General features: G+C 35.8%; 2 protein-coding genes across 2 annotated transcripts; both read left to right on the top strand.

The window, feature by feature from the left end:
- LOC148028357 (uncharacterized) lies at positions 1–1,098 on the top strand. Its single transcript, XM_087689949.1, has one exon. The coding sequence runs from the start codon at positions 1–3 to the stop codon at positions 1,096–1,098; it is 1,098 nt and encodes a 365-aa protein (XP_087546075.1).
- An 843-nt stretch (positions 1,099–1,941) lies between these two features.
- On the top strand, positions 1,942–2,712 carry LOC148028356 (uncharacterized). The gene has a single exon (XM_087689948.1). It carries the CDS (start codon positions 1,942–1,944, stop codon positions 2,710–2,712), a length of 771 nt encoding a protein of 256 aa, XP_087546074.1.
- The last annotated feature ends 8,057 nt before the right edge of the window (positions 2,713–10,769 follow it).

Raw genomic sequence — 10,769 nt, 5'->3', positions numbered from 1 at the left:
ATGGTCAATGGTTCAGATGCAGTTGATACTAATATCACTGGGATTGGTGTGGGAAGGAGAATAGTATTGCCATCTAGCTTTACAGGTGGACCAAGATTCATATACCAATTATATCAAGATGCTATGGCAATTGTGCGTAGCAAAGGGAAATCTGATTTATTTATCACCATGACATGCAATCCTAAGTGGTCTGAAATTACAGATGCTTTGTTGCCTGGGCAAACTGCACATGATCGACCAGATTTAACTGCTAGAGTTTTTCATTTGAAACACAAGGGCATGATGCAGTCGATAGTGAAAAAGGAGTTGTTTGGTAAAGTTGTTGGATATGTGTCAGTCATAGAATTCCAAAAGAGAGGCTTGCCTCATTCACATACGCTCTTGATATTAGAATCACGCTTTAAGCCACTAGAAGCACGTCATTATGATAGATTGGTGTACGCTGAGCTACTTGATAAGGAAAGGTTTTCAGATTTGTATCGAATTATTACTAAATGTAACTTACATGGTCCGTGTGGTGGGTTCAATCCAAAAAGTGCTTGTATGGTGGATGGAAAGTGTATAAAGGATTATCCAAAAAAGTTTATACATACAACTACAGTTGATAAAACTGGTTATCCTTTATACAGACGTCAAGAGGATGAAAGGACTCATAATGCTAATGGTAACCTCTTGGATAACCAATGGATAGTGCCTTACAATCCTTATTTGAGTTCCAAGTATAGTGCTCACATAAATGTTGAGGTTTGCTCAACAATTGCAGTTGTCAAATATTTGTATAAATATGTATATAAGGGCCATGATCGAGCAACCATTCGATTTACAAGTATGCGTGGTTCCAGATCCAATGATATTGACACAGAAAATATTGATACACAAAATATTGATGAGATTGAGAGGTACTTAGATGCACGATATATTTCAACTTCTGAAGCATGTTGGCGAATATTTGAATTCAAACTTCATGATGAGAAACCCGATATTCAACGATTGCAAATACATTTACCTGGAGAGAATATTGTTTCCTTTCGTGACTCTGATAACATTTGTGATGTGGTGCAAAATGAAAATGCTCAAAAAACAACTCTCACAGAATGATTTACATGCAATCATTTGCACCCTGACGCTAACACAATTCTCTATCAAGACTTTCCAATGTTTTGGGTTTGGAATGCACAAAAAAAATGTGGACAAAGAGAAAGCAAGGAAACACGTGTTGTCGAATATACTTTGTTTTACCTATGTGTGGAGAAAAATACTATTTGCGCCTACTACTCACTGTATGCAAGGGGTGCACCTCCTTTGAGGCATCGCGTACGGTTGATAATGTGGTATATTCAACTTTTAAGGAGGCTTGCATTGCAAAAGGAATGTTGGAAACACATGATAAATGGCAAATGTGTTTGCGTGAAGTTGCATTGATGCAAACCGGTGCTCAATTAAGAAATTTGTTTGCATCCATCTTGGTATTTTGTTCGCCTGCCCGACCTGGGGCTCTATGGAAAGAGTTCTTAGTTTCGCTGACATAGGATATAAAACATTGACTCTCCTTGCAAGATGAGGCCAATAATCATGCGTTGATGCATATTCAAAAACTTTTAGATTAACATAGACGCAATTTGGTAGAGTATCATGGATTGCCTGAGGTGACAATGCAAGAGTACACAAATCCTTTGATCCTTGATGAACAACTATATGATAAGGTAGAACAAGAGAATACCTTCTTAACAATGCAAGCTATGTTGAATGATGGACAAAGAAATTGCTTTATGGCAATAATGAATGCTATTGATAGTGCTTTCGGTAAACCATTTTTCTTAGATGGCCCAGGCGGTTCTGGAAAAACATTCCTATACAAATGTTTGCTTGCAAAGCTTCATAGTCAAGGTCGCATTGCCATAGCTACAGCATCCTCTGGTATTGCTGCATTGCTTTTGCCACATGGTTGTACTGCCCATTCAAAGTTCAAAATTCCATGAAGCTCCTATGTTGTATCGTAATACCTTTGAGGCACTGGATAGAACTTTAAAGGATATAATGCAGTGTGATATGCCATTTGGTGGTAAAGTTATTCTACTAGGTGGAGATTTTAGGCAAATATTACCTGTTGTACCAAAGGGTACTCGTGAGGATATTGTCGGTGCTGCTATATGTTGTTCCAATTTGTGGCAATATTTCAATGTTTTGAAACTTACACAGAATATGCGGGTCGCATCAGATCAGGATCAGTTTGTTGCATGGTTGCAAGACATTGGAGATGGAAAAGATTTGACACATACTAATAATATATTGCAGATTCCACCTGCATTGTTGTTAAAGGGAGGATCGATGCAAGACTTGATCAATTTTGTCTATCGTGAAATGAATTGTGTAATTGATTACAAAGCGTTCTTTAGTGAACGTGCCATTCTTGCACCTCGAAACAATGATGTGGAAATGATAAACAATCATGCATTGCAGCTGATGCCGGGAGAGGTTAAACAATACTACAGTGCTAATTCTGTGGATAGAACTGAGGAGAACTTGTTCCTCTATTCTGTGGAATATCTAAATTCCCTTGACCTCGGTGGAGGTATTCCTCCTCATATCTTGCTGCTCAAAGTAAATGCTCCAATAATATTGCTCAGAAACTTGAATCCTTCTAAAGGTTTATGCAATGGTACTAGGCTGTATGCAAGGCTTTCAATAACAAGGTCATTGATGCAGAGATAATTACACGGACCAATATTGGTGACAGAGTTTTTATCCCGAGGATAACTTTCATCCCAACTACACTGGAACTTCCTTTCTCAATGAAATGCTTGCAATTCCCAGTCCGTTTGGCGTTTGCAATGACAATCAACAAATCTCAAGGCCAAACGTTATCATGTTTGGGGATATATCTAAAAACCCCAGTCTTTACTCATGGTCAACTCAATGTTGCTTTCTCAAGAGTAAAGTCTCCCGACAGATTGAAAGTCTTGATTCATGAGAAAGAAGACATGGTAAATGGTACCATCAATATTGTATATAAAGAAGTTTTACAGAAAGTATTGTAACCTCCATTTTTTCAAAAGTGTAATCTTTGTTCTCTCATATTATATTTGCATAATATATTTATTTCAATACAATCAAAGCCTTTTTTTCTTCTTTGTTCACATATCTATAAAATGTAGTGTTGTACTTTCTTATGCTCTTTTTCAATATTAACTTCTTCGTCGATGAAAAGCAAATTTGACTTATTTTCTCCGATTTAATACTTTAATGTTTTAATCATATCTCTCATGTATGGATAGATAATCATGATTTTATGTAGAGTTAAACGTATGTTTGTTTTACTATATGAGAACATAGTGTTTAAATTATTTCTACTATAAAAAGTTATTTGAACTTTCTATCATAAGTGTAATGTTTTTTTTCTCATATTATATTTGCATAATATTTTTGGTGCAATATCATCAAAGTTTATTTATTCTTTTTTTATCAGATATTTTCAAGAAATGAACTATTTTACTGTGTCATGTTCTTTTTAAGTATTAAGATCTTCAAAGAAAAGTAAGTTTAACTTTTTTCATTTAACAAAAAATGAAATGTTTTAATCTCTCATGCTCTTTTGAAATATTATATTCCTTGAATAAAACCATGTTTGACTTATTTTCTATGAAATTTTGTTTGTATTTATACAAAAGTAAGTTTTGAGAAATTATCATGTATAAAGTTATTTTATACAATATGCATTACAAACTCTTTTTCTCTTCTAAATTGGTCTTCTAATTTCAATATTGTAAAGTTTTTTTTTCTTTTTTCAAATTTGATCAATATTACTAATTTTTATGTTTTCTAAATTTTATTATTAGATGGCCCAAACAGTGTTCGAATATTATCGTGCCTCTCCTTATCAAATGAGACTTCAAGAAGCATTGCGAACTATTGCTACGGATGATATTATCCATAGAACTTTGGCTAGGATAATCGAAAGATTACCCAATGATGGATTTACTAATGGAAACACTTACATGTAGAAATTTTATATTTTGGATGGATCCAATGCTACTATGTTGGACAAAGAGATGTTGAGTACTTCATATCTCGGTCCCACACTAGACACATACCGAATGACTGGAGTAAATGGGAGTTTCAAGATTTATCATGTTTTGTAACTTTGCATCAGTTTCATCCAAATTCTGCCGATTGCTCTACTAATGTTAGAGCTAATCATATCACGTCCCCAGGTAATACTTACTCACCATTTTCATTAATGTTTCGCTTTATAAATTTAATATTGTTATTTCTAAAGTCTTTTTTTTTTCATTTTTAGATGTTGCAACACAATCTGGGGTGGGGTGCGTCACAGCTTCGCCCACACATGTTCCCCATGCTAGATCCACTGTTGATAATTCATATAAGAAGAGAAAGCTTTCTTTTCGATAGTTGATTTTCGACAATACAGCTATCTTTTTGAAAACATTATATACTTTCTTTTCCATTTACCTGTTGTTATAGTTGGAATTCTTTCAGTGATATTTAAAAATCACTTTTGCTTCAATTATCTTTTCCAATTGTTATGGTTGAGATAATCAATGTTATTGTATTGAATTGTTAGATTTTATAATGAAGTTTGAAAATTGCAAGACTATTTGATTCATTACTAAGTGGAAGAATGTGTGAACAAATTAAAACATTGATGCTTCACATTTCGGCGCAAAGCGTCGGGAGAAAGCTGGCGCGTAACGTCGGGCTCAGTCTAGGCGCGAAGCGCCTAGTTAAAGTAAACTAGGCACTCCGCCCCTAGACTCAGGCCGACGCTTCACGCCTGGGCGGGCACGATTTTTGCGGGTGGGGGCGGGTGCTAAATGCGTGGCACCCACCCTCATGTTCTCTTTTTTTCTTGTGGGGGAGGTGGGGGCTGCCATGTGGCACCCACCCCCCCACCTCTCGTTAACTAATAGTAAAGATGGCCCAATACACTCACATCTATGAGTTTCCCATTAGATCTCTTGCTTCTGAATGAGTTATATGATAGATGTAGCATGAATGTAAAGGGGTCATCTTTCAATTTCCCATTAGATCTTTTGCTTCCAAATGGGTCGATGCCATCTGTCAATATTCCATTAGATATTTTATTTCCAAGTGAGTCATATGATAGTTTGATTACGATTGGTCGTTTACTTCCAAATAAGTTATATAATCCATACTTCCATACAATCTTATAATTCAGTATCCTACCCATCCTACTTGTCATGCATAGGATGCTTGCCAAGCTCTACATTTTTTTAAAAAAAACTAGAAGCTTAGAGGGGGAAATAATCACCACTTTTTTTTTGTTGTGCTCCTATCTTTCTCTATAGCAACCACTCATGCACCATATCTCTCCACCATTAATGGCCACATGCCAAAGGATCACGCTACTCATCATTAAGCTCACACACACACACACACACACACACTCTCTCTCTCTCTCTCTCTCTCTCTCTCTCTCTCTCTCTCTCTCTCTCTCTCTCTCTCTCTCTCTCTCTCTCTCTCTCTCTCTCTCTCTCTCTCTCTCTCTCTCTCTCTCCCCTAACACATGAGCACCAATAGTCAAGATTGCTACAAAAAAAATAGGCTCTCTATCTAGGTGGCCATGATTTCCACGAAGCTCGCTGCATCAAGGGTACCATTGGAATTCAACCTTGGGTTCTGCCAATTGGCATGACAAAGTTGAACCTTCCCCAAATTTGGTGCAATCTCTGTGATATGGAGGAAACCCTTGGTGATCGCAGCTGCTACATAAAGCCTTATGAAACCCTTAGTGATAGCAGTTGCTACATAGAGCCTTATGAAACCCTAGTTTTACCTTGCATGTAATCAATCTAAATGTCGATGTTGCGCGTCCTTGCCATCCCACAAACATCTACAAGCGAAATTGACCTACCTCTTTGAAATCAATAATCAACTTGCATAAAGACAAAAAGGTAATGGATTACATGTGCTATTCCTTTTCTTTGATAATTATTTTATTATGTTTTCCAATTTATTGCATAGCTAATATATCTAGTTCATTTCTTGCAATAATTTTCTCTATCAAACCTGCAATAATTTTCTCTATCATGTTCTTCTAATTTGCATCATGGAAGAAGACCTATAATATTTTCCATTACATTTCTCTATCAAACCTACAACAACTTTCTTTGTCATGTTCTTTTTCTACTTCGCATCATGGAAGCAAACAAATTTACAAAAAAGTAAATATTTCAGCAAATTGTTGCACATGTTGCATTTCAAAACATATTGCATAGTTTAAAGAATTGTTGCACATGTTGCATTTCAGAACATTTTGCATAATTCATATTATGCATGATATTATGCTACACTAGTGAGTTTTTATAGTCAATTGAACACATACATTTACATCTATTTTAATATTGCATGCCATCAATACAATTGTGCATCATATAGTTGTTGTTTCAATACTGCATGCTATTGATATCAATGTGTGTAGTTTTATTTGTCTTCTTGTTTTGCATGTACTCGTAATGTCTCAAGTTGAATCTCAACCTCAATCATACATTACTCGGCATCTTGACTTGATTATGCCTCGTTTGTGACTCAACATTGAGTGCCTTCACAGTTCTTTGACCATAATCTCAATTTGTATATTGAAGTCATTCATAATTTTGGTCTTAATTCATGCAATGGATGATTTATTCTATGTGCAAATTCATGGTTGCAAATTAATGATGTTCATCTCAATTTATTCTATGTATCAATTCACGTACTCAACTCGATAATGATCCTTCTACGATTTCAAAATGCTTGTAATCGCATTAATAGGATATCAATCTCAATTCATGCTTCATGATACCTATTATGCAATGTACATATAAAAGAGCAATGTGCTAAAAGAAACTATGAACCTCGTTATGTTACTCAAGAGCATTCTCTCTCTCTCTCATGTGAGAGAGAGAGAGAGAGAGAGAGAGAGAGAGAGAGAGAATTTGTGCACAAATGGTGATAGCATTTGTCTTTTGGTTGTAGGTATTTGTAACCCACATATAAAGTTAGAATAGGACTTATATGAAAAATAATTGTTTTTGCTTATATATCGCTTTGTTTTGAGATTTGTGTTTCCTTGACCCTAACTGGAAACTACATGTCTTGAAACTTTCACACAATGAAGTGATCACAATGACAAAGGGTAACTTGCTTACAATGTCACATGGAAAGTGGCATATCTGAGTTATAGTGTGCTCATGTATTTTGATTCTATGTTGCCTTTGAGCACATTTTGATTGATCCAAGTGTATATTTGAAAAATATGCAAGTGGGATGACATATTATGCTCATGTATTTGATTTTATGTTTCCTTTGAGTTGATTTTGATTGATTAAATTATATCTTGGAATATTTTCCTATAACATTTGAAGTTTGCTTCTCAAAAAGTCTTAATAACATAATCATGCAATTCGTTTGTGGAAATGGGTGGCATGAACATTGACATACCCTCACCTGCATCTTGTGTTGTGCACCAACATCGAGGAGGATTGATAGCTACTATATCAAGGATGACACAATGGAGTTTGTGCATTCAAGCCAATATCGTATTCTACCTCGTAGTCTCTCTTTCACATCCATGGGGCATTGCAGCTACACACCGAACAATAGTCATTTCACACAAGTCCATCACTATCGTCATCACTTCTTGTACATGTGTCAACATCCACAACAAACACCCTTGTCATAGCATCATCTGCAACACCTGCTAAGCAATCAACATGCCCAACATCACATGCTCCATAATCTATTCATACAAGGCCATTAGCTCTGGAATTGATAAAAAATACATCAACCCCACAATTGGTGGAAAACAGGGGCAAAAAGTGACCTCGTCCTGTGACACCATCCCAAAATGTTAATACGCCTTCTTCCTCTTCACCAATCAATGTGATGATGATAAGACTAACAAAAAAGGCCAACTCTATAGAGATACAAGGACCATTGTATTGTGGAAGCACTTTGAGGAGTGATGGGCATATATCTATAACGAAAACTTCCAATTTAAGGATTGGGATGTGATCATAGAGAGCGTAAACAAAGACATGTGCCCACTGACATTGGAAAAACAATAAGACAAAGGAAAGGGCATTGATAAGGATAACAACACATTTTAGTCGGTTGAGGAAATTAAGAGTGAAAAGGTGAAAGACAACAAGAAAGGCTTGTTGGCCTTGATATCGTAAGGAATGGAACGAATGTGTGGAACTATGCATAGCATGAGTGAAGCTTAGGTGGCTCACAAAGAAGAAGCGGAGGAGCAACATGAGCTACATGAAGAAAGGCAAATTTGAATGTAATTGGATGAGAGATTGGTGCACAAATCAGATGTTGTATGCTTGCGTAGCGAGCGCCGGAAGGTCCCCAAGAACAAAAGAACTCTACTCTTGCACAAAAAACAAGAGAGAAAACTTGCATGACATGAAACAAAAGACCAATTGGGTACAATCTCCCCCCATGCCTTGTGTGAATGCTCCACAAAGCATGTATTTGATATATTATTAATCTCCAAGCTCAAAAACATAGCCCAATTTACAATTAGCACGCTTTAGCTTTTGTGTTTCCTTTTGTCCCACTAAAGAATTAAAGCAATTGGGCGCCCAAAGAGTCGGGCTGTGCCCAAATACAATGTCTAATAATAAATATTTAAATCGTGTGCGCATAAAAAATAATAAATAAATATCAAGTGCTTCAATAAATAAGCACGCCAAAATAAATATTGGCGCCACGCCTAAGATGCGCACCCATAAAAAATGATAATTTCTTCCAAAATAACTTGAATACACGCTATCGCCTAGTGCTTCCCAATGCCACTGTTGCTTGCTCTACACATCAATTGAAGCATTCACAATTGTTAGAAAATAATAAAATTAAACCGACAAAAGTGAATACCTGGCAAACTTCAGCTACAAAATAAATAAATCGGTTAAAACTTAATCCTAACCTTAATTTATTACGAGTGCGCACTCTAAACTCATAAACATCCATTAATTTAAATATGTATTTTGCAGAATCACTCACTATGGAATCACCACTTGCACATTAAATTAACAAGACGCCCGAAAAGGATAGGCGTCCCCATCGACTTTTCACACAAGGAATCCACCTGTGTATGAGCCCCGGTAACAAATATAATTTTACGGAATCCACAGCAAAACCTCACGGAATCCATCGTGGAATATGCCTCCTGGCATCATACCCCCAGGGTGGGATAGCAATTCTCCTCAATTGCTATTAGCTTAATATGGAGCCAGCGGTGAGGGGTAAGCACTTAGGTCTTGAGCGTGCATCCATTGGGCCTCTTCAATAGGATGATTTTTAATCTTAACCAAATATTTAGAATATCTACGGCCAGCTCTAGTGGTCATAAAGTCAGTATCTAGAATAGTTTCAGGTTCAAGGATTTCAGTTTCTTCTTCTAGCAAAGAAGGGTTTTCATAGACAGGATGTACAAGTAATTGGCCTCTAAAAGGTCGTAATAAACTAATATGAAAAGTGTTGTGGATTTTCCAGTGTTGTGGTAATTCTAGTTTGAATGCATTGTCATTGATTTTGTGAATAATCTTGAAAGGTCCATAAAATCTAGGAGCTAACTTTACAATAGGGTGTTTGTCAACACTTTGTAATCCTCGCTTTTCAATACATAACCAAACATAATCATCAACGTTGAAACTCATAGCTTTTATTTTCTTGTTAGCTTGTTTTGTATATGATTGCTGGGCTTTCGCAATCATATCTTTAACTTCATCAAAAATAGTAGCATGCATATTAGCAATATTATCAGCAGCTTGAACTTTGTTTGATAATGAGGTGGCAGGTGTAGGTAATCTATATCCATAAATAAGTTCAAATGGTGCTTTCTGTGTAGCTGTATGTGGTGTGTTATTATATGCAAACTGAAGTAAATGTAAATGTGTATCCCATGTTTGTGGTTTTGAAATTGTGTATGCATGCAAAAGATCTAAAATAGTACTGTTAGTAGCTTCTGTTTGCCCATTTGTTTCAGGATGAAATGCAGATGAAAAATCAATCTTTGTTTCTAAATTAGCAAACAAAGTAATCCAAAAATTATTGCAGAATCTAGAATCACGGTCAGAAATAATAACTTTTGGCAAACCATGAATAGTGAAAACAATTTTAAAAAACAATTGAGCAGCTTGAGATGTAGTTAATGTTTTCTTGCATTGAATGAAATATGCTTGTTTGCTAAACCTATCGACAATAGTCCAAATCATGTCATGATTAGCTTTAGTATTAGGCAAACTAGTGATAAAATCCATTGAGAACTGTTCCCATGGTCGTTCTAAATTTTGTAAAGGCATTAATAAACCATATTATTTACCATGGTGTCGTTTAACTCTTTGACAAATTAAACATTCAAATATAAAGTTAGATACATCATATTCCATGTGTGGCCAATAAAAATCTTCAATCAGTGTTCGCAAAGTAGAAATAATTCCTCTATGGCCTTGGTATGGGGAACAATGAATTTTATGCAAAACAAATGATCGAAATGGAACAGTTACACATAATCTTTTTTCATAGAACATAAATCCATCAGCGTAAGACAACGAATCAATGGGAATCCAGTTATTTGCAACTAATTTATTCCAATCAGCTTGAAAACTAGGGTCTTGGTCGTAGGTATCTTTCATAGGGAGAAGAGAGTCAAAAGATATCACATAGATATTATGAATAGTCGGTCTTCTACTTAAAGCATCGGCAACAACATTCTCTTTTCCGGGTTGGTATTGGAT

The sequence above is a fragment of the Lygodium microphyllum genome, chromosome 12, assembly GCF_053477565.2.
Source record: "Lygodium microphyllum isolate KBCC chromosome 12, Lygodium_microphyllum_v1.1.10, whole genome shotgun sequence".
NCBI lineage: Eukaryota > Viridiplantae > Streptophyta > Polypodiopsida > Schizaeales > Lygodiaceae > Lygodium > Lygodium microphyllum.
Note: the sequence above shows the minus strand (reverse complement) of the source record. Positions and strands in the feature narration are given on the sequence as shown.

Excerpts from the sequence above, each read along its gene's own strand:
- LOC148028357 (XM_087689949.1), top strand. The coding sequence starts at position 1 with ATGGTCAATGGTTCAGATGCAGTTGATACTAATATCACTGGGATTGGT.
- LOC148028356 (XM_087689948.1), top strand. The coding sequence starts at position 1,942 with ATGGTTGTACTGCCCATTCAAAGTTCAAAATTCCATGAAGCTCCTATG.